At 56.5% G+C, this 23,932-nt stretch overlaps 1 protein-coding gene across 1 annotated transcript in view; it reads right to left on the bottom strand.

The window, feature by feature from the left end:
• Positions 1–9,385: 9,385 nt before the first annotated feature.
• The window catches only part of LOC140716013 (voltage-dependent calcium channel gamma-4 subunit-like), a 67,257-nt gene continuing 52,710 nt past the window's right edge, over positions 9,386–23,932 (bottom strand). The window contains exons 3-5 of the mRNA XM_073028651.1: positions 23,223–23,306; positions 19,673–19,813; positions 9,386–17,842 (exon numbers count right to left, since the gene is read on the bottom strand). Coding sequence (XP_072884752.1) covers positions 17,241–17,842; positions 19,673–19,813; positions 23,223–23,306 — 827 coding nt within the window. The 3' untranslated portion in view covers positions 9,386–17,240. The remainder of the gene's footprint in view (positions 17,843–19,672; positions 19,814–23,222; positions 23,307–23,932) is intronic.

Consider the following 23,932-nt stretch of genomic DNA (forward strand, 5'->3'; position numbering starts at 1 on the left):
GACTGTATCTTTCCAACTTTTGAGTTCTACCCCTCTAGACTCAGCCGTCCATTATGTCCCCCGAGTGCAGCTGTGATTAGAAATGCAACTCCCCCGCCCCTCTTTTACTCCACCCCCCATCTTCTGTAAAACATCAACATCTTAGGACATTAAGCACCCATTCCTGTCCCTCTGTTAACCAAGTCTCTGTAATGGTCCTCTCAAAATGAATACTAACATTGCATTTGTCTTCCTCACCACTGACTCAACCTGCAAGCAAAACTTTAGGGAATCCTACACAAGGAGTCTCAAGCTCCTTTGAACCTTTTCTGAATTTGCTGTCCGTTTAGAAAATAGTCTACACCTTTATTCCTTCTATCAAAGCACGGCCATACACTTCCCGACCTCATATTCCATCGGCCCCTTTGCCCATTCTCCTAATCTGTCTCAGATCTTGGGCATCCTCACACAACCTGCCCCTCCACCTTTCTTTGCATCATCTGCAAAATGGCCACAATGAAAAGAAGTGGTCCCAACACTGACCCCTGCAGATCATCACTTGTCACCAGCAACCGACCAGAAAAAGGCCCCTTTATTCCCACTGTTTGCCTCCTGCCAATCTTCCATTCACGCCGGTATCTTTCCTGTAATACCATAGAACACTACAGCCCAGTACAGGCCCTACAGCCCTCCATGTTGTGCCGACCCATATAATCCCTAAAAAAGTACTAAACCCACACTACCCCATAACCCTCCATTTTTCTTTCATCCATGTGCCTGTCCAAGAGGCTCTTAAATACCCCTAATGTTTTAGCCTCCTTACCATCCCTGGCAAGTCATTCCAGGCACTCACAACCCTCTGTATAAAAAAAATTACCCCTGATGTCTCCTCTAAACTTCCCTCCCTTAATTTTATACATATGCCCTCTGGTGTTTGCTATTGGTGCCCTGGGAAACAGGTACTGACTATCCACCCTATCTATGCCTCTCATTATCTTGTAGACCTCTATCAAGTCCCCTCTCATTCTTCTACGCTCCAAAGAGAAAAGTCCCAGCTCTGCTAACCTTGCTTCATATGACTTGTTCTCCAATCCAGTTCTGACAAAGGGTCTCGACCTGAAACGTTAACTGCTTCTTTCAACGGACGCTGCCTGACCTGCTGAGTTCATCCAGCTTTTGTACGTCTTGATTTGACCACAGCATCTGTAGTGTACTTTGTGTCAACATCCTGGTAAAACTCCTCTGCACCCTCTCCATAGGTTCCACATCCTTCCTATAATGAGGTGACCAGAATTGAACACAATACTCTAAGAGCGGTCTCACCAGAGATTTGTAGGGTTGCAACATGACCTCTCTACTCTTGAACTCAATCCCCCTGTTAATGAAGTCTAGTATCCCATAGGCCTTCTTAACTACACTATCAACCTGTGCAGCGACCTTGAGGGATGTATGGATTTGAACCCCAAGGTCCCTTTGTTCATCTACACTCTTAAGTAACTGACCATACTCAGTCTTCAGGCTTGTCCTTCCGAAATGCATCACCTCACACTTGTCCGGATTGAACTCCATCTGCCATCCTTCTGCCCAACTCTGCAGCCTGTCTATATCCTCTTGTATCCTTCGACCACCTACAGCTCCATCCACAACTCCTTCAATCTTTGTGTCATCCGCAAACTTACTCACCCATCCTTACCTCTACATCCAGGTCATTTATAAAAATCTCAAATAGCAGGGGTCCCAGGACAGATCCCTGTGGCACTCCACTAGTCACCGACCTCCAGGCAGAATACTTTCCTTCCACAACTTCCCTCTGCTTTCTTCCTTTAAGCCAATTTTTATTCAAACAGCCAAGGTTCCACTTATCCCATGCCTCATGACTTTCTGGATGAGTCTCTCATGAGGGACTTTGTCAAATGCTTTGCTAAAGTCCATGAAGATCACATCCACTGCCCTACCCTCATCAATTTCTTTTGTTACCTCTTCAAAAAACTCAATCAGGCTCGTGAGGCATGATCTTCCCTTCACAAAGCCGTGTTGACTATCCATGAGTAGATTGTACTTCTCCGAAAGCTCAGATACCATGGGCTCTCATCTTGCTAAGTGTGGCACCTTGTCAAAGGCCTTCTGAAAATCCATGTAAATGACATTTACTTTGTGAAAGGTCATCTGCCCCTTGAGTGCTGCTAGCCCAATGTAGACGTGCAGAGAAGTCGGCTCCCTCCTGATGAAACGCTGTTTTCAGGCAGAGGAAGATCCCTTGAAAAGGATTGCAGACGAGGACAGTTTCAAACACCATCAATGACCCTCCATCTGATTGGAGCTCCCCCACCAACCCTCCCACAATGTGGAGTTCCTTCCCACAGTGTGGAGCTCCCTCACCAACCCTCCCACAATGTGGAGTTCCTTCCCACAGTGTGGAGCTCCCTCACCAGCCCTCCCACACTGTGGAGTTCCTTCCCACAGTGTGAAGCTCCCTCACCACCCCTCCCACACTGTGGAGTTCCTTCCCACAGTGTGATGCTCCCTCACCACCCCTCCCACACTGTGGAGCTCCCCCACCAACCCTCCCACAATGTGGAGCTCCCTCACCAACCCTCCCACAATGTGGTGCTCCCTCCCATAGTGTGGAGCTCCCTCACCACCCCTCTCACAATGTGGAGTTCCTTCCCACAGTGTGAAGCTCCCTCACCACCCCTCCCACACTGTGGAGTTCCTTCCCACAATGTGATGCTCCCTCACCACCCCTCCCACACTGTGGAGCTCCCCCACCAACCCTCCCACAATGTGGAGCTCCCTCACCAACCCTCCCACAATGTGGTGCTCCCTCCCATAGTGTGGAGCTCCCTCACCACCCCTCCCACACTGTGGAGCTCCCTCACCACCCCTCCCACAATGTGGAGTTCCTTCCCACAGTGTGACGCTCCTTCACCACCCCTCCCACACTGTGGAGCTCCCTCACCAACCCTCCCACAATGTGGTGCTCCCTCCCATAGTGTGGAGCTCCCTCACCACCCCTCCCACAATGTGGTGCTCCCTCCCATAGTGTGGAGCTCCCTCACCAACCCTCCCACAATGTGGAGTTCTTTCCCACAGTGTGAAGCTCCCTCACCACCCCTCTCACAATGTGGAGTTCCTTCCCACACTGTGGAGCTCCCTCACCAACCCTCCCACACTGTGAAGCTCCCTCACCACCCCTCTCACAATGTGGAGTTCCTTCCCATAGTGTGGATCTCCCTCACCAACCCTCCCACAATGTGGTGCTCCCTCCCATAGTGTGGAGCTCCCTCACCAACCCTCCCACAATGTGATGCTCCCTCCCATAGTGTGGAGATCCCTCACCAACCCTCCCACAATGTGGAACTCCCTCCCATAGTATGGAGCTCCCTCACCAACCCTCCCACAATGTGGAGCTCCCATAGTGTGGATCTCCCTCACCACCCCTCCCACACTGTGGAGTTCCTTCCCACAGTGTGACGCTCCTTCACCACCCCTCCCACACTGTGGAGCTCCCTCACCAACCCTCCCACAATGTGGTGCTCCCTCCCATAGTGTGGAGCTCCCTCACCAACCCTCCCACAATGTGGAGTTCCTTCCCACAGTGTGAAGCTCCCTCACCACCCCTCCCACACTGTGGAGTTCCTTCCCACAGTGTGAAGCTCCCTCACCACCCCTCCCACACTGTGGAGTTCCTTCCCACAGTGTGAAGCTCCCTCACCACCCCTCCCACAATGTGGAGTTCCTTCCCATAGTGTGGATCTCCCTCACCAACCCTCCCACAATGTGGTGCTCCCTCCCATAGTGTGGAGCTCCCTCACCAACCCTCCCACAATGTGATGCTCCCTCCCATAGTGTGGAGATCCCTCACCACCCCTCTCACAATGTGGAGTTCCTTCCCATAGTGTGGATCTCCCTCACCAACCCTCCCACAATGTGGTGCTCCCTCCCATAGTGTGGAGCTCCCTCACCAACCCTCCCACAATGTGATGCTCCCTCCCATAGTGTGGAGATCCCTCACCAACCCTCCCACAATGTGGAACTCCCTCCCATAGTGTGGAGCTCCCTCACCAACCCTCCCACAGTGTGGAGCTCCCTCCCATAGTATGGAGCTCCCTCACCAACCCTCCCACAATGTGGAGCTCCCATAGTGTGGATCTCCCTCACCAACCCTCCCACAATGTGGTGCTCCCATAGTGTGGATCTCCCTCACCAACCCTCCCACAGTGTGGAGCTCCCTCACCAACCCTCCCACAATGTGGAGCTCCCTCCCATAGTGTGGATCTCCCTCACCAACCCTCCCACACTGTGGAGCTCCCTCCCATAGTGTGGAGCTCCCTCACCAACCCTCCCACAATGTGGTGCTCCCTCCCACACTATGGAGCTCCCTCACCACCCTCCCACAATGTGGTGCTCCCTCACCACCCTCCCATAGTGTGGAGCTCCCTCACCAACCCTCCCACAATGTGATGCTCCCTCCCATAGTGTGGAGATCCCTCACCACCCCTCTCACAATGTGGAGTTCCTTCCCATAGTGTGGATCTCCCTCACCAACCCTCCCACAATGTGGTGCTCCCTCCCATAGTGTGGAGCTCCCTCACCAACCCTCCCACAATGTGATGCTCCCTCCCATAGTGTGGAGATCCCTCACCAACCCTCCCACAATGTGGAACTCCCTCCCATAGTGTGGAGCTCCCTCACCAACCCTCCCACAGTGTGGAGCTCCCTCCCATAGTATGGAGCTCCCTCACCAACCCTCCCACAATGTGGAGCTCCCATAGTGTGGATCTCCCTCACCAACCCTCCCACAATGTGGTACTCCCATAGTGTGGATCTCCCTCACCAACCCTCCCACAGTGTGGAGCTCCCTCACCACCCCTCTCACAATGTGGAGCTCCCTCCCATAGTGTGGAGCTCCCTCACCAACCCTCCCACAATGTGGTGCTCCCTCCCACACTATGGAGCTCCCTCACCACCCTCCCACAATGTGGTGCTCCCTCACCACCCTCCCATGGTATGGAGCTCCCTCACCAACCCTCCCACAATGTGGTGCTCCCTCCCATAGTATGGAGCTCCCTTACCAACTCTCCCACAATGTGGAGCTCCCTCACCACCCTCCTACACTGTGGAGCTCACTCACAACCCTTCCACAGTGTGGAGCTCCCTCACCACCCTCCTACATTGTGGAGCTCCCTCACCAACTCTCCCACAATGTGGTGCTCTCTCCCATAGTGTGGAGCACCCTCACCACCCTCCTACACTGTGGAGCTCCCTCACCACCCTCCTACAGTGTGGAGCTCACTCACAACCCTTCCACAGTGTGGAGCTCTCTCACCAACTCTCCCACCATGTGGAGCTCCCTCCCATAGTGTGGAGCTCCCTCAACACCCTCCTACACTGTGGAGCTCCCTCACCACCCTCCTACACTGTGGAGCTCACTCACAACCCTTCCACAGTGTGGAGCTCCCTCCCATAGTGTGGAGCTCCCTCACCACCCTCCTACACTATGGTGCTCCCTCACCAACCCTCCCACAATGTGGTGCTCTCTCCCATAGTGTGGAGCTCCCTCACCACCCTTCCACAGTGTGGAGCTCCCTCCCATACCAACCCTCCCACAATGTGGTGCTCCCTCCCATAGTGTGGAGCTCCCTCACCACCCTCCCACACCGTGGAGCTCCCTCGCCACCCTCCCACACCGTGGAGCTCCCTCACCACCCTCCCACAATGTGGAGCTCCCTCCCATAGTATGAAACTCCCTCACCACCCTCCCACAATGTGGTGCTCCCTCCCATAGTGTGGAGCTCCCTCACCACCCTCCCACACTGTGGAGCTCCCTCACCACTCTTCCACAATGTGAAGCTCCCACCCTCATCAACCCTCCCACACTGTGGAGCTCCCTCCATAGTGTGGAGCTCCCTCACCAACCCTCCCACAATGTGGTGCTCCCTCCCACACTGTGGAGCTCCCTCACCACCCTTCCACAGTGTGGAGCTCCCTCCCATAGTGTGGAGCTCCCTCACCACCCTCCCACACCGTGGAGCTCCCTCAACACCCTCCCACACTGTGGAGCTCCCTCACCACCCTCCCACAATGTGGTGCTCCCTCCCATAGTATGGAACTCCCTCACCACCCTCCCACAATGTGGTGCTCCCTCCCATAGTGTGGATCTCCCTCACCACCCTTCCACAGTGTGGAGCTCCCTCACCACCCTCTCACACTGTGGAGCTCCCTCACCAACCCTCCCACAATGTGGTGCTCCCTCCTACACTATGGAGCTCCCTCACCACTCTTCCACAATGTGGAGCTCCCACCCTCACCAACCCTCCCACTCTGTGGAGCTCCCTCACCAACCCTCCCACAATGTGGTGCTCCCTCCCACACTATGGAGCTCCCTCACCACCCCTCCCACAATGTGGTGCTCCCTCCCACAATGTGGTGCTCCCTCACCACCCTCCCATAGTATGGAGCTCCCTCACCAACCCTCCCACAATGTGGTGCTCCCTCCCATAGTGTGGAGCTCCCTCACCACCCTCCTACACTGTGGAGCTCCCTCACCACCCTCCTACAGTGTGGAGCTCACTCACAACCCTTCCACAGGGTGGAGCTCCCTCACCAACTCTCCCACCATGTGGAGCTCCCTCCCATAGTGTGGAGCTCCCTCACCACCCTCCTACACTGTGGAGCTCCCTCACCAACTCTCCCACAATGTGGTGCTCTCTCCCACAGTGTGGAGCTCCCTCACCAACTCTCCCACCATGTGGAGCTCCCTCCCACAATGTGGAGCTCCCTCACCACCCTCCTACACTGTGGAGCTCACTCACAACCCTTCCACAGTGTGGAGCTCCCTCCCATAGTGTGGAGCTCCCTCACCACCCTCCTACACTGTGGAGCTCCCTCACCAACTCTCCCACAATGTGGTGCTCTCTCCCATAGTGTGGAGCTCCCTCACCACCCTCCTACACTGTGGAGCTCCCTCACCAACTCTCCCACAATGTGGTGCTCTCTCCCATAGTGTGGAGCTCCCTCACCAACCCTCCCACAATGTGGTGCTCTCTCCCACAGTGTGGAGCTCCCTCACCAACTCTCCCACCATGTGGAGCTCCCTCCCATAGTGTGGAGCTCCCTCACCACCCTCCTACACTGTGGAGCTCCCTCACCAACTCTCCCACAATGTGGTGCTCTCTCCCATAGTGTGGAGCTCCCTCACCACCCTCCTACACTGTGGAGCTCCCTCACCAACTCTCCCACAATGTGGAGCTCTCTCCCATAGTGTGGAGCTCCCTCACCACCCTCCTACACTGTGGTGCTCCCTCACCAACCCTCCCACAATGTGGTGCTCTCTCCCATAGTGTGGAGCTCCCTCAGCACCCTCCTACACTGTGGAGCTCCCTCACCACCCTCCTACACTGTGGAGCTCCCTCACCACCCTCCTACACTGTGGAGCTCCCTCACTAACTCTCCCACAATGTGGTGCTCTCTCCCATAGTGTGGAGCTCCCTCACCACCCTCCTACACTGTGGTGCTCCCTCACCAACCCTCCCACAATGTGGTGCTCTCTCCCATAGTGTGGAGCTCCCTCAGCACCCTCCTACACTGTGGAGCTCCCTCACCACCCTCCTACACTGTGGAGCTCCCTCACAACCCTTCCACAGTGTGGAGCTCTCTCCCATAGTGTGGAGCTCCCTTCCACACTGTGGAGCTCCCTCACCACCCTCCTACACTGTGGAGCTCCCTCACCAACTCTCCCACAATGTGGTGCTCTCTCCCATAGTGTGGAGCTCCCTCACCACCCTCCTACAGTGTGGAGCTCACTCACAACCCTTCCACAGTGTGGAGCTCCCTCACCAACTCTCCCACCATGTGGAGCTCCCTCACCACCCCTCCCACAATGTGGTGCTCTCTCCCATAGTGTGGAGCTCCCTCACCACCCTCCTACAGTGTGGAGCTCACTCACAACCCTTCCACAGTGTGGAGCTCCCTCACCAACTCTCCCACCATGTGGAGCTCCCTCCCATAGTGTGGAGCTCCCTCACCACCCCTCCCACAATGTGGTGCTCTCTCCCATAGTGTGGAGCTCCCTCAGCACCCTCCTACACTGTGGAGCTCCCTCACCACCCTCCTACAGTGTGGAGCTCCCTCACCAACTCTCCCACAATGTGGAGCTCCCTCAGCACCCTCCTACACTGTGGAGCTCACTCACAACCCTCCCACAATGTGGTGCTCCCTCACCACCCTCCCACAATGTGATGCTCCCTCCCATAGTGTGGAACTCCCTCACCACTCTTCCACAATGTGGAACTCCCTCCCATACCAACCCTCCCACAATGTGGAACTCCCTCCCATAGTATGGAGCTCCCTCACCACCCTCCCACACTGTGGTGCTCCCTCCCATAGTGTGGAGCTCCCATACCAACCCTCCCACAATGTGGTGCTCCCTCCCATAATGTGGAGCTCCCTCACCAACCCTCCCACAATGTGGTGCTCCCTCCCATAATGTGGAGCTCCCTCACCAACCCTCCCACAATGTGGAGCTCCCTCACCACCCTCCCACACTGTGGTGCTCCCTCCCATAATGTGGAGCTCCCTCACCAACCCTCCCACAATGTGGTGCTCCCTCACCAACCCTCCCACAATGTGGTGCTCCCTCCCACAGTGTGGATCTCCCTCACCAACCCTCCCACAATGTGGTGCTCCCTCCCATAGTGTGGAGCTCCCTCCCATACCAACCCTCCCACAATGTGGTGCTCCCTCCCATAGTGTGGAGCTCCCTCACCACCCTCCCACACTGTGGAGCTCCCTCACCACCCTCTCACACTGTGGAGCTCCCTCCCATATCAACCCTCCTACAATGTGGTGCTCCCTCCCATAGTGTGGAGCTCCCTCACCAACTCTCCCACAGTGTGGAGCTCCCTCAGCAACCTTACCAGTGTGGAGCTCCCTCAGCACCCTCCTACAGTGTGGAGCTCCCTCAGCAACCTTACCAGTGTGGAGCTCCCTCACCACCCCTCCATGGTGTGGAGCTCCCTCACTACCCTCCCACAGTGTGGAGCTCCCCCAGCAACCTTACCAGTGTGGAGCTCCCTCAGCACCCTCCTACAGTGTGGAGCTCCCTCACCAACCCTCCCAGTGTGGAGCTCCCTCAGCACCCCTCCATGGTGTGGTGCTCCCTCACCAACCCTCCCAGTGTGGAGCTCCCTCTGCACCCCTCCATGGTGTGGTGCTCCCTCACCACCCTCCCACAGTGTGGAGCTCCCTCACCACCCTCCTACAGTGTGGAGCTCCCTCACCAACCCTCCCAGTGTGGAGCTCCCTCAGCACCCCTCCATGGTGTGGTGCTCCCTCACCAACCCTCCCAAAGCGCAGCGCTTCCTCACAACCCCTCCACACCTCCCCACGAGCTGTGAGCCGGGCGTCAGATCAGAAACAGAGCTCACACTTTATTAAAATCTGCACTGATCGAACAAATAGAAACCATGCCAGGCCGTAAAAATATCAATTACCCCTCCAGCTGATGGGGAGACAGATTGGGGCAAGGGGGAAATACCCCTCCAGCTGATGGGGAGATAGATCTGGGCAAGGGGGAAATACCCCTCTAGCTGATGGGGAGATAGATCTGGGCAAGGAGAGATAGCCCTCGAGCTGACGGGGAGACAGATCGGGGGCAAGGCGGGATAGTCCTACAGCTGATGGGGAGACAGATCCGGGTTGGGGGAAATATCTCTCCAGGTGACAGGGAGACAGGTCTGAGATTGGGGGAATATCCGTACAGATCCCTGGAGCGTAGGAGAATGAGGGGTGATTTGATAGAGGTGTATAAAATTATGATGGGTACAGATAGAGTGACTGCAAGTGGGCTTTTTCCACTGAGGCGAGGGGAGAAAAAAACCAGAGGTCATGGGTTAAGGGCGAAGGGGGAAAAGTTTAAAGGGAACATTAGGGAAGCTTCTTCACACAGAGAGTGGTGGGAGTGTGGAATGAGCTGCCAGATGAAGTGGTGAATGCGGGCTCACTTTTAACATTTAAGAAAAACTTAGACAGGTACATGGATGAGAGGGGTTTGGAGGGATATGGCCCGGGTGCAGGTCAGTGGGATGAGGCAGAAAAATGGTTCGGCACAGCCAAGAAGAGGCCGAAGGGCCTGTTTCTGTGCTGTAATGTTCTATGGTTCTATGATGGGGTGACAGGTCTGGGTGGGGGAGGGTAATATCTCCAGGCGATGGGGTGACAGGTCTGGGTGGGGGAGGGTAATATCTCCAGGCGATGGGGGTGACAGGTCTGGGTGGGGGAGGGTAATATCTCCAGGCGATGGGGTGACAGGTCTGGAAGGGGGAGGGTAATATCTCCAGGCGATGGGGTGACAGGTCTGGGTGGGGGAGGGTAATACCTCCAGGCGATGGGGGTGACAGGTCTGGGTGGGGGAGGGTAATACCTCCAGGCGATGGGGTGACAGGTCTGGGTGGGGGAGGGTAATACCTCCAGGCGATGGGGTGACAGGTCTGGGTGGGGGAGGGTAATACCTCCAGGCGATGGGGTGACAGGTCTGGGTGGGGGAGGGTAATACCTCCAGGCGATGGGGGTGACAGGTCTGGGTGGGGGAGGGTAATATCTCCAGGCGATGGGGTGACAGGTCTGGGTGGGGGAGGGTAATATCTCCAGGCGATGGGGTGACAGGTCTGGGTGGGGGAGGGTAATATCTCCAGGCGATGGGGTGACAAGTCTGGGTGGGGGAGGGTAATATCTCCAGGCGATGGGGTGACAAGTCTGGGTGGGGGAGGGTAATATCTCTCCTGGACAGGGTGGTGCAGTGGGACAGGGTGTGAGGGACAGGCAGGGGAAGGAGGGGTGAACGGAGGGGTTGAGGGGGAAATTGGTCCAAACGATGGAGAGGCAATGGTTGGTGTACCCAGCAGCAGCCTCGGACAGGAGGTGGCAGGTGCTTCCCGAAGTCATTTCGGCAGGAGTTCCTGGAGAGGGAAGGAGGAATGGGGGGAGAAGTCACTTCACATATTTTTGAAGTGACAAGAATATGTCACTTCAGGTGACATATTGAACTATGTCACTCAATATCTCAGTGACATACTGAGATAGTGTGTGAGGCTCTGTGCGTGCATGTGTGTGTGTGTGTGAGAGAGAGAGAGAGAATATATTTCTGTATTTCTGAGTGTGTATGTATGTTTAGAGAGAGAGAGAGGCAGTCAGATGACAGCATGACTCAGTGAGCTTCCTCCCGGGGTCAGACACAGAGTGAAACCCCCTCCACACCGTCCCATCACACACTCCCGGGGTCAGACACAGAGTGAATCTCCCTCCACACCGTCCCATCACACACTCCCGGTGTCAGACACAGAGTGAATCTCCCTCCACACCGTCCCATCACACACTCCCGGGATCAGAAACAGAGTGAATCTCCCTCCACACCGTCCCATCACACACTCCCGGTGTCAGACACAGGGTGAATCTCCCTCCACACCGTCCCATCACACACTCCCGGTGTCAGACACAGAGTGAATCTCCCTCCACACCGTCCCATCACACACTCCCGGGGTCAGACACAGAGTGAATCTCCCTCCACACCGTCCCATCACACACTCCCAGGGTCAGACACAGAGTGAAACCCCCTCCACACCGTCCCATCACACGCTCCCGGGGTCAGACACAGAGTGAATCTCCCTCCACACCGTCCCATCACACACTCCCGGGGTCAGACACAGAGTGAATCTCCCTCCACACCGTCCCATCACACACTCCCGGTGTCAGACACAGAGTGAATCTCCCTCCACACCGTCCCATCACACACTCCCGGTGTCAGACACAGGGTGAATCTCCCTCCACACCGTCCCATCACACACTCCCGGTGTCAGACACAGAGTGAATCTCCCTCCACCGTCCCATCACACACTCCCGGGGTCAGACACAGAGTGAATCTCCCTCCACACCGTCCCATCACACACTCCCGGGGTCAGACACAGAGTGAATCTCCCTCCACACCGTCCCATCACACACTCCCGGGGTCAGACACAGAGTGAATCTCCCTCCACACCGTCCCATCACACACTCCCGGGGTCAGACACAGAGTGAATCTCCCTCCACACCGTCCCATCACACACTCCCGGGGTCAGACACAGAGTGAATCTCCCTCCACACCGTCCCATCACACACTCCCGGGGTCAGACATAGAGTGAAACTCCCTCCACACCGTCCCATCACACACTCCCGGGGTCAGACACAGAGTGAATCTCCCTCCACACCGTCCCATCACACACTCCCGGGGTCAGACACAGAGTGAAACTCCCTCCACACCGTCCCATCACACACTCCCGGGGTCAGACACAGAGTGAAACTCCCTCCACACCGTCCCATCACACACTCCCGGGGTCAGACACAGAGTGAAACTCCCCCACGCCGTCCCATCACACACTCCCGGGTCAGACACAGAGTGAATCTCCCTCCACACCGTCCCATCACACACTCCCGGGTCAGACACAGAGTGAAACCCCTCCACGCCGTCCCATCACACCCTCCCGGGTCAGACACAGAGTGAATCTCCCTCCACGCCGTCCCATCACACACTCCCGGGGTCAGACACAGAGTGAATCTCCCTCCACGCTGTCCCATCACACACTCCCGGGGTCAGACACAGAGTGAATCTCCCTCCACGCTGTCCCATCACACACTCCCGGGGTCAGACACAGAGTGAAACTCCCTCCACGCGGTCCCATCACACACTCCCGGGGTCAGACACTGAGTGAATCTCCCTCCACACCGTCCCATCACACACTCCCGGTGTCAGACACAGAGTGAATCTCCCTCCACACCGTCCCATCACACACTCCCGGTGTCAGACACAGAGTGAATCTCCCTCCACACCGTCCCATCACACACTCCCGGGGTCAGACACAGAGTGAATCTCCCTCCACACCGTCCCATCACACACTCCCGGGGTCAGACACAGAGTGAATCTCCCTCCACACCGTCCCATCACACACTCCTGGGGTCAGACACAGAGTTTAACTCCCTCCACACCGTCCCATCACACACTCCCAGGGTCAGATACAGAGTGAAACCCCCTCCACACCATCCCATCACACACACCTGGGGTCAGACACAGAGTGAATCTCCCTCCACACCGTCCCATCACACACTCCCGGGGTCGGACACAGAGTGAATCTCCCTCCACACCGTCCCATCACACACTCCTGGGGTCAGACACAGAGTTTAACTCCCTCCACACCGTCCCATCACACACTCCCAGGGTCAGATACAGAGTGAAACCCCCTCCACACCATCCCATCACACACACCTGGGGTCAGACACAGAGTGAATCTCCCTCCACACCGTCCCATCACACACTCCCGGGGTCGGACACAGAGTGAATCTCCCTCCACACCATCCCATCACACACACCCGGGGTCAACCGGACATGGAGGTCGTCCTGTCGGCCTACGCCGATGATGTACTCCTCATGATGACAGATCCCAATGACCTGCGGAGGATGCGCGAGTGCCAAGAAGTTTTCTCGGCAGCATCCTCCGCCAGGATCAACTGGGCGAAATGTTCCGGACTCTTAGTGGGTCAGTGGCAGGTGGACTCCCTGCCGGAGGAGATGAGAGCTTTTGAGTGGAGCACTAGATGTCTCCTCTATTTGGGAGTCTACCTGAGTCCTTCTGGGGAGACCTGGCTGGCGAACTGGCAGGACCTGGAGACGAAAGTCATGGCCCGGCTGGGGCGATGGTCAGGCCTTCTCAGGGTACTTACCTATCGAGGCAGGGTGGTGGTCATAAACCAGCTGGTGGCCTCCATGTTGTGGTATCGGATGGTCACCTTGGCCCCTCCTGCCCCATTTGTTGCGAGAATGCAGAGGAAGTTAGTGGACTTCTTCTGGGGCAACAGGAAACACTGGGTCTCTGCAGCGGTCTTGAGTCTCCCAGTGGGAGAGGGCGGACAGTCGCTGGTGTGCGTTCGAACGCGACTGGCGGCTCTCCGCCTCAGGACTCTGCAGAGATTCCTGGACGCCGAGCACCCTCCCAGGTGGCACGTGTTGGCGACTTTCTTCCTCCGGAGGGGCTGCTGTCTTCACGAAGACATGCGGCTACCACCGGCGGGCGTCAGCCGTACTGCTTTGCGGAGTCTGCCCGGCTTCTATCAGGACCTACTGAGTGTCTGGAACATGGTCGCCTCAGGCCGGGAATCCCCTCCTCAGGCGGAGGGCGGGGTCCTGGCCGACCCTTGACCTACCTCAGTGGATGTCAGTGCGGCTCAGTTGTGTGGACCGACTCAGGCCGAGCTGCTTGTCAGGCCCAGACCCCGCAATCTTCTCCGGGAGCTGTGTCCACACAACTTGAGCCGTTTCTCATGGATACCCACAGTCCCATTCAGGGATGCAAGTAGGAGGTATTTGTATGGGCTGCTGCTCCACACCCTCCACTTCCTTGCCCTTGTCCACCGTCCTGACACACCATGGCGGTCGGTCTTTCCACCCGGAGGTGAGGAGGGTCCCCACTGGAAGTCCCTTTACGAGGGGGTTCTTCCCATGCACCTGGGGGATCTCGGCTGGAGGGTGCTGCATAGAGCGGTGCCCTGCAATAAGTTTTTTAGTTTGTACATGGATCTCCCACCCGCATGCCACTTCTGCGGGCTGGAGGAGACCGTGTACCACATGTACATGGAGTGTGCGAGGCTGCAGCCTCTTTTTGCGTATTTGCGTGGGCTGCTTCTCGCCTTCTGGCTGCATTTTAGCCCCACCCTATTTATATATGGTCATCCAGTAAGGAGGGGGGCATGGAGGGATGAGGATGTCCTAGTCAACTTGCTCCTGGGGCTGGCGAAATCCGCCATCCGAGGGTCTTGGAAACGGGTGGCGGGAGGATCTCCCCGGGCAGACTGCCCGGCAATGTTTAGAGGGTATGTTCGTGCCCGGGTAAATATTGAAAAAGAACACGCGCAGTCCACGGCGACCTTAGAGGAGTTTCGAGACCGTTGGGCTCCGCGGGGTGTAAATGCCATCGTGGATAGAGATGGCAACATTTTGGTGTAATGTCTATTGTCTATTTGTAGTGAAGTAATTGTGTTTGCCACTGTTTTGTATATATTGTATAGCACCAATATTTGTAATAAAGGATTTTGTAATTTAAAAAAAAGGGGTCAGACACAGAGTGATTCTCCCTCCACACCGTCCCATCACACACTCCCGGGGTCAGACACAGAGTGAATCTCCCTCCACACCGTCCCATCACACACTCCCGGGGTCAGACACAGAGTGAATCTCCCTCCACACCGTCCCATCACACACTCCCAGGGTCAGACACAGAGTGAATCTCCCTCCACACCGTCCCATCACACACTCCCGGGGTCAGACACAGAGTGAAACTCCGTCCACACCGTCCCATCACACACTCCCGGGGTCAGACACAGAGTGAATCTCCCTCCACACCGTCCCATCACACACTCCCGGGGTCAGACACAGAGTGAATCTCCCTCCACACCGCCCCATCACACACTCCCAGGGTCAGACACAGAGTGAAGCTCCCTCCACACAGACCCATCACACACTCCCGGGGTCAGACACAGAGTGAATCTCCCTCCACACCGTCCCATCACACACTCCCGGGGTCAGACACAGAGTGAATCTCCCTCCACACCGTCCCATCACACATTCCCGGGGTCAGACACAGAGTGAACCTCCCTCCACACCGTCCCATCACACACTCCCGGGGTCAGACACAGAGTGAATCTCCCTCCACACCATCCCATCACACACTCCCGGGGTCAAACAGAGAGTGAACCTCCCTCCACACTGTCCCATCACACACTCCCGGGGTCAGACACAGAGTGAATCTCCCTCCACACCGCCCCATCACACACACCCGGGGTCAGACACAGAGTGAATCTCCCTCCACACTGTCCCATCACACACTCCCGGGGTCAGACACAGAGTGAAGATCCCTCCACACCGTCCCATCACACACTCCCAGGGTCAGAGACAGAGTGAAGCTCCCTCCACACCGTCCCATCACACTCTCCCAGGATCAGACACAGAGTGAAACACCCTCCACACCGTCCCATCACACACTCCCGGGGTCAGACACAGAGTGAAGCTCCCTCCACACAGACCCATCACACACTCCCGGGGTCAGACACAGAGTGAATCTCCCTCCACACCGTCCCATCACACACTCCCGGGGTCAGACACAGAGTGAATCTCCCTCCACACCGTCCCATCACACATTCCCGGGGTCAGACACAGAGTGAACCTCCCTCCACACCGTCCCATCACACACTCCCGGGGTCAGACACAGAGTGAATCTCCCTCCACACCATCCCATCACACACTCCCGGGGTCAAACAGAGAGTGAACCTCCCTCCACACTGTCCCATCACACACTCCCGGGGTCAGACACAGAGTGAATCTCCCTCCACACCGCCCCATCACACACACCCGGGGTCAGACACAGAGTGAATCTCCCTCCACACTGTCCCATCACACACTCCCGGGGTCAGACACAGAGTGAAGATCCCTCCACACCGTCCCATCACACACTCCCAGGGTCAGAGACAGAGTGAAGCTCCCTCCACACCGTCCCATCACACTCTCCCAGGATCAGACACAGAGTGAAACACCCTCCACACCGTCCCATCACACACTCCCGGGGTCAGACACAGAGTGAAGCTCCCTCCACACAGACCCATCACACACTCCCGGGGTCAGACACAGAGTGAATCTCCCTCCACACCGTCCCATCACACACTCCCGGGGTCAGACACAGAGTGAATCTCCCTCCACACCATCCCATCACTCACTCCCGGGGTCAGACACAGAGTGAATCTCCCTCCACACCATCCCATCACACACTCCCGGAGTCAGACACAGAGTGAATCTCCCTCCACACCGCCCCATCACACACTCCCGGAGTCAGACACAGAGTGAATCTCCCTCCACACCGTCCCATCACACACTCCCAGGGTCAGACACAGAGTGAATCTCCCTCCACACTGTCCCATCACACACTCCCGGGGTCAGACACAGAGTGAATCTCCTTCCACACTGTCCCATCACATACTCCCGGGGTCAGACATAGAGTGAATCTCCCTCCACACCGTCGCATCACGCAATCTTGGGGTCAGACAGAGTGAAGCTCCCTCCACACCATCCCATCACACACTCCCAGGGTCAGACACAGAGTGAACCTCCCACCACACCGTCCCGGCACAGTGAGACACAGAAACTGAGGTGGATCTATCTCCCCCCTCCCTTTTGCCCCGCCCCCCGCTCAGACAGGCGTAGTCTTGCGGTTCAGCGTGTTCGTATCAGAGCTCTCCTTACCCCCGTCTGCCCCCCCTCCCCCTCCTCCTGCGAAACAATTGTGAAGTTGCAGGAAACCTGCCTCCCTCTCACAGTTGAGGAGATTGGCGAGGGTGCCCTTGGAGGGATCGCGGGACAGAGCGAACAGGGAGAGGTCGGCCGCCGAGGAGGAGGAGGAGGGGGCAGTAGGAGCGGCCGGGACGGCCATTGAGGAAGAGGATGGAGGTGGCGGTGCGGAAGCGAGTGGGAGGCCGGAGGGAGAAACCGCGGTTGGGTCGTCCCTGGAGTGGCGCTGGTAGGGGAAACGGTAGGAGGGAAGGCGGAGGGCAGTTGAGCTGGCGGGTTTAGCCGGGGCAGTCCGGCTCCGGCGTGACCGGGCCTCTTTGCTCCGTTCGATGTAGATGTTGACAGCCAAGACCCCCACAGCTTCGGCCACAATGAATGAGAGACCCCCAAAGTAGAAGGACCAGCCATAAGAGTAATGGAACTTCTTATCCTCGTCCCTCTTGGTGCTCGGGTCTCCCGCGTTCGCTGAGATGTAGACAATCACACCGATAATGTTACTCAGGCCTGGGGGGGGAGAGAGAGAGGGGGGAGTGAGTGAGGTCGTGCATGGTGCTCGGGACTCCCGCGTTCGCTGAGATGTGGACAATCACACCGATAATGTTACTCAGGCCTGGGGGGGGAGAGAGAGAGGGGGGAGTGAGTGAGGTCGTGCATGGTGCTCGGGACTCCCGCGTTCGCTGAGATGTGGACAATCACACCGATAATGTTACTCAGGCCTGGGGAGAGTGAGGGGAGAATGAGAGAGAGGGAGGGAAAGAAACGGGGAGAGTGTGAGAGAGAGGCAGGAGAGACTGGGGAAGAGAATGGGAGTAAGAGGGGGGTAGAAAGAGGGAGAGAGAGGGGAGTGAGGGAGAGGGGGAGGGAGTGGGGTGGGAGGGGGAGAGAGTTGAGGGAGAGGAAGAGGGATTTAGAGAGATGGGGAGAGTGTGGGAGTGAGGGGGAAGGAAGGGGAGGTAGAGGGGAGGGAGAGAGGGGAGAAAGTCAAGTGAGAGGGGGAGAGAAAGTGAGGGAGAGAGGGGGAAAGGGAGGGAGTTAGAGTGGAAGGGGAGAATGAGAGGGGCGAGGAAGGGTGCTAGAGGGGGAGAGAGGAGGGAAAGGGGCGAGGTGGAGAAAGGGAGGAGCTAAAGAGAGAGGGGGAGAATGAGAAGGGAATTGATGGTGGAAAGAAGGGGGAGTTAGAGAGACGGGGAGAGAGGAAGAGTGGGGAAGAGGGAGAGAGGGGAAGGGGAGTGAGGGAGGAGTGAGAGAGGGAGAGAGAAAGGTGGGAGAGGGAGAGAGGCAGAGGGAGGGAGAGATAGGGGAGGAGGAGAGAGGACAAAGAGAGTTAGGAGAGAGGGTAGAGAGAGAAGGGTGAGAGAGAGAATGGAAGAAAGAGAGAAGGGGAGATGGGGAGAGGGGGAAAGAGAGGGGGAGGGAGAGGGAGAGGGAGAGAGTTAGATGGGGTGAAAGGGAGGGGGAGATAAAGGGGAGCATGAGGAGGAGAGACAGGGAGGAGAATGTTAGACGGGGAGGGGCAGAGGGAGGAAGTTAGAGAGAAAGGGGAGAGGGAGGGGGACAGAAAGACAGGGGGAGTGGGAGAGATAAAGGGGAGAGAGAGGGAGGAGTGAGAGGGTGAGAGTGAAAGGTGAGAGAGAGGGGGCAAAGAGGGAGGAGGGAGAGACATAGGGGGAAAGAGACACTGGGAGAGAGTGATATTGGGGAGAGGGGTAGGGATAGGGGAGAGAGCGTGGGGGAGAAGGGGATTAAGAGAGTAGGAGAGAGTGTGGGGAGAGAGAGAACAGGAGAGAAAGAGAGAAAGGGAGAGGGAGAGACAGTGTGAGGGAGAGAGAGAAAGGAGGGAGGGTTCATTGAGACAGGGAGAGGGGCAGAGAGAAGTCGAGAGAGGGAGAGTGGGAGATGGGGGTGAGGTGTGGGGTTGGAGAGGGCCAGAGTATGGTGGAGAAAAGAGGGTAAAATGGAGGGAAGAGAGGGAGTGGTACATTCAGAAAGGGAGGAAGACGATAAGGGATTGTTCTGAGCCACTCTTGCCCTCCCATCCCTGTACATCAGCACATTCTGGCCCTCCCCAGAGTGCCAGTACTTCAGCACCAGAAGTTGAATTCCTCTCCTTCCCCTTCTCTCCCCCCTCACCCCTCCCTCCTCTCAACAGTACCCCCTCCACTCACTCTCTTGCCCACCCCTCCCTCTCTCTGGTCATCTCTCCCCTCTTCCCGCAGCTCTCCCTCCACTCTCGTTTCCGCCCCCTCTCCCTCATCTCCCCTCCTCTGCCCTCACCCCGATCTGAGGCCTTTCTAGCCTGCTCACAGCCCCCTCTCCCCGTCTGTGATCTCTCACCAGCAGCGACGAAGAGGATGCCGGAGCCCAGGACGATGTTCCTGCGACTCCGGTAGAACCGGCTGGTGGCGATGCACACTCCCCCCATCAGCAGCAGGATGGCACTCAGGATCGGGAAGATGCTCGAGGCCCGGACCACCCCTGCGAGGGAGAGACAGAGACAGGCAGGGAGAGCAGGTGGGCAGGGGAGCAAAGGGAAAGGGTGTAAAGTTACTGGATTCAGGGAAAAATGAAGAAAGAGAGATAAGGAAAGAGTGAGGGAGGGGTTTGAACAGGAGGATGGGGAGTGTAGGGGTTACAGAGATAGGGAGGGGTGAGGGAGGGGTTTGAACAGGAGGGCAGGGAGTGTAGGGGTTACAGAGATAGGGAGGGGGTGAGGGAGGGGTTTGAACAGGAGGACGGGGAGTGTAGGAGTTACAGAGATAGGGGGGAGGGAGGGGTTTGAACAGGAGGGCAGGGAGTGTAGGGTTTAGAGAGATAGGGAGGGGGTGAGGGAGGGGTTTGAACAGGAGGACGGGGATTGTAGGGGTTTCAGAGATAAGGAGCGGTTTGAACAGGAGGACGGGGAGTGTAGGGGTTACAGAGATAGGGAGGGGTGAGGGAGGGGTTTGAACAGGAGGATGGGGAGTGTAGGGGTTACAGAGATAGGGAGGGGTTTGAACAGGAGGATGGGGAGTGTAGGGGTTTCAGAGATAGGGAGGGGTTTGAACAGGAGGACAGGGAGTGTAGGGGTTACAGAGATAGGGAGGGGTGAGGGAGGGGTTTGAACAGGAGGGCAGGGAGTGTAGGGGTTACAAAGATAGGGAGGGGTGAGGGAGGGGTTTGAACAGGAGGATGGGGAGTGTAGGGTTTACAGAGATAGGGAGGGGTTTGAACAGGAGGATGGGGAGTGTAGGGTTTACAGAGATAGGGAGGAGGTGAGGGAGGGGTTTGAACAGGAGGATGGGGAGTGTAGGGGTTACAGAGATAGTGAGGGTGTGAGGGAGGGGTTTGAACAGGAGGACGGGGAGTGTAGGAGTTACAGAGATAGGGAGGGGGGAGGGAGGGGTTTGAACAGGGGGACTGGGAGTGTAGTGGTTACAGAGATAGGGAGGGGGGAGGGAGGGGTTTGAACAGGAGGAAGGGGAGTGTAGGGGTTACAGAGAGGGAGGGGTGAGGGAGGGGTTTGAACAGGAGGAGGGGGAGTGTAGGGGTTACAGAGATAGGGAGGGGTGAGGGAGGGGTTTGAACAGGAGGAAGGGGAGTGTAGGGGTTTCAGAGATAGGGAGGGGTGAGGGAGGGGATTGAACAGGAGGAAGGGGAGTGTAGGGGTTTCAGAGATAGGGAGGGGTGAGGGAGGGGTTTGAACAGGAGGATGGGGAGTGTAGGGGTTACAGAGAGGGAGGGGTGACGGAGGGGTTTGAACAGGAGGATGGGGAGTGTAGGGGTTACAGAGATAGAGAGGGGTTTGATCAGGAGGACGGGGAGTGTAGGGGTTACAGAGATAGGGAGGGGTGAGGGAGGGGTTTGAACAGGAGGAAGGGGAGTGTAGGGGTTTCAGAGATAGGGAGGGGTGAGGGAGGGGATTGAACAGGAGGAAGGGGAGTGTAGGGGTTTCAGAGATAGGGAGGGGTGAGGGAGGGGTTTGAACAGGAGGAAAGGGAGTGTAGGGGTTTCAGAGATAGGGAGGGGTGAGGGAGGGGTTTGAACAGGAGGACGGGGAGTGTAGGGTTTAGAGAGATAGAGAGGGGGTGAGGGAGGGGTTTGAACAGGAGGACGGGGAGTGTAGGGGTTACAGAGATAGAGAGAGGTTTGAACAGGACGATGGGGAGTGTAGTGGTTACAGAGATAGGGAGAGGTTTGAACAGGACGATGGGGAGTGTAGGGGTTACAGAGATAGGGAGGGGTTTGAACAGGAGGACGGGGAGTGTAGGAGTTACCGAGATAGGGAGGGGTGAGGGAGGGGTTTGAACAGGAGGAGGGGAGTGTAGGGGTTACAGAGATAGGGAGGGGTTTGAACAGGAGGATGGGGAGTGTAGTGGTTACAGAGATAGGGAGGGGGAGGGACGGGTTTGAACAGGAGGACGGTGAGTGTAGGGGTTACAGAGATAGGGAGGGGGGAGGGAGGGGTTTGAACAGGAGGACGGGGAGTGTAGGGGTTACAGAGATAGGGAGGGGGTGAGGGAAGGGTTTGAACAGGAAGGGGAGTGTAGGGGTTAAAGAGATAGGGAGGGGGTGAGGGAGGGGTTTGAACGAGGATGGGGAGTATAGGGGTTACAGAGATAGGGAGGGTGTGAGGGAGGGGTTTGAACAGGAGGACGGGGAGTGTAGGGGTTACAGAGATGGGGGGAGGGAGGGGTTTGAACAGTAGGACGGGGAGTGTAGGGGTTACAGAGATAGGGAGGGGTTGAGGGAGGGGTTTGAACAGGAAGAAGGGGAGTGTAGGTGTTTCAGAGATAGGGAGGGGTTTGAACAGGAGGACGGGGAGTGTAGGGGTTACAGAGATGGGGGGAGGGAGGGGTTTGAACAGGAGGACGGGGAGTGTAGGGGTTACAGAGATAGGGAGGGTGTGAGGGAGGGGTTTGAACAGGAGGAAGGGGAGTAGGTGTTTCAGAGATAGGGAGGGGTTTGAACAGGAGGACGGGGAGTGTAGGGGTTACAGAGATAGGGAGGGGTGAAGGAGGGGTTTGAACAGGAAGAAGGGGAGTGTAGGTGTTTCAGAGATAGGGAGGGGTTTGAACAGGAGGACGGGGAGTGTAGAGGTTACAGAGATGGGGGAGGGAGGGGTTTGAACAGGAGGATGGGGAGTGTAGGGGTTACAGAGATAGGGAGGGGTGAAGGAGGGGTTTGAACAGGAGGACAGGGAGTGTGGGGGTTACAGAGATAGGGAGGGGTGAGGGAGGGGTTTGAACAGGAGGACGGGGAGTGTAGGGGTTACAGAGATAGGGAGGGGTGAGGGAGGGGATTGAACAGGAGGACGGGGAGTGTAGGGGTTACAGAGATAGGGAGGGGGTGAGGGAGGGGATTGAACAGGAGGACGGGGAGTGTAGGGTTTACAGAGATAGGGAGGGGTTTGAACAGGAGGACGGGGAGTGTAGTGGTTACAGAGATAGGGAGGGGGTGAGGAGGGGATTGAACAGGAGGACGGGGAGTGTAGGGTTTACAGAGATAGGGAGGGGTTTGAACAGGAGGACGGGGAGTGTAGTGGTTACAGAGCTAGGGAGGGGGTGAGGGAGGGGATTGAACAGGAGGACGGGGAGTGTAGGGCTTGCAGAGAGGGGGGGGGGTGAGGGAGGGGATTGAACAGGAGGACGGGGAGTGTAGGGTTTACAGAGATAGGGAGGGGTTTGAACATGAGGATGGGGAGTGTAGTGGTTACAGAGATAGGGAGGGGGTTAGGGAGGGGATTGAACAGGAGGACGGGGAGTGTAGGGTTTACAGAGATAGGGAGGGGTTTGAACAGGAGGACGGGGAGTGTAGTGGTTACAGAGATAGGGAGGGGATTGAACAGGAGGACGGGGAGTGTAGGGCTTGCAGAGAGGGGGGCGAGGAAGTAGAGGGAGATACTCACTCAAGAGGTATTCTGCACTATCATGCTCGTAGTCAGTGTCTTCGGGAAAATGATTAATCTTCTGACAGATTCCCCGCCTTACCCCTGGGGTCAGACATGGTAGTGGGGTTAGTCTCGACAGCAGCACTATGGACACAACAAATCCGACTGCCTCTCTGAAACTGGCCCTTCAGCCCATCTCGTCCATGCTGAAACATAAACTGCCCACGCCTATCAATTTACAGCAGCACCATAGTCTTCCCATTCCTGTACCTATTCAAACTTCTCTTAAACGTGAAATCGAGTTCATCCGCACCACTGCTCGTTCCACATTCCCATCACTCTCTGGGTGAAGAAGATTCCCCTCATGATCTCCTTAAACTTCTCACCTTTCACCCTTAACCCATGACCTTGTGTTGGAAACTCATTGGAAAAAGCCTGCTTGCATTTAAACTATCTATACCTCTCATAGTTTAATATACTTCTATCAAATGTCCTCTCAATCTTCTCTGTTCCAAGCAATAAATTCTAACCTATTCAATCTTTCCTTCTAACTCAGGTTTTCCATACCGGCAAAAAACTTTAAAATTTTCTCTGTACTCTTTCAATCTTGTTTATATCTTTCCTGTAGGTAGGTGACCAAAACTGCACACAATACTCCAAATTAGGCTTCACCAACATTTTATACAACTTCAACATAACATCCCATCTCCTGTACTCAATACATTGAT

Source organism: Hemitrygon akajei, chromosome 24 (assembly GCF_048418815.1).
Source record: "Hemitrygon akajei chromosome 24, sHemAka1.3, whole genome shotgun sequence".
In the NCBI taxonomy this organism is placed as follows: Eukaryota; Metazoa; Chordata; class Chondrichthyes; order Myliobatiformes; family Dasyatidae; genus Hemitrygon; species Hemitrygon akajei.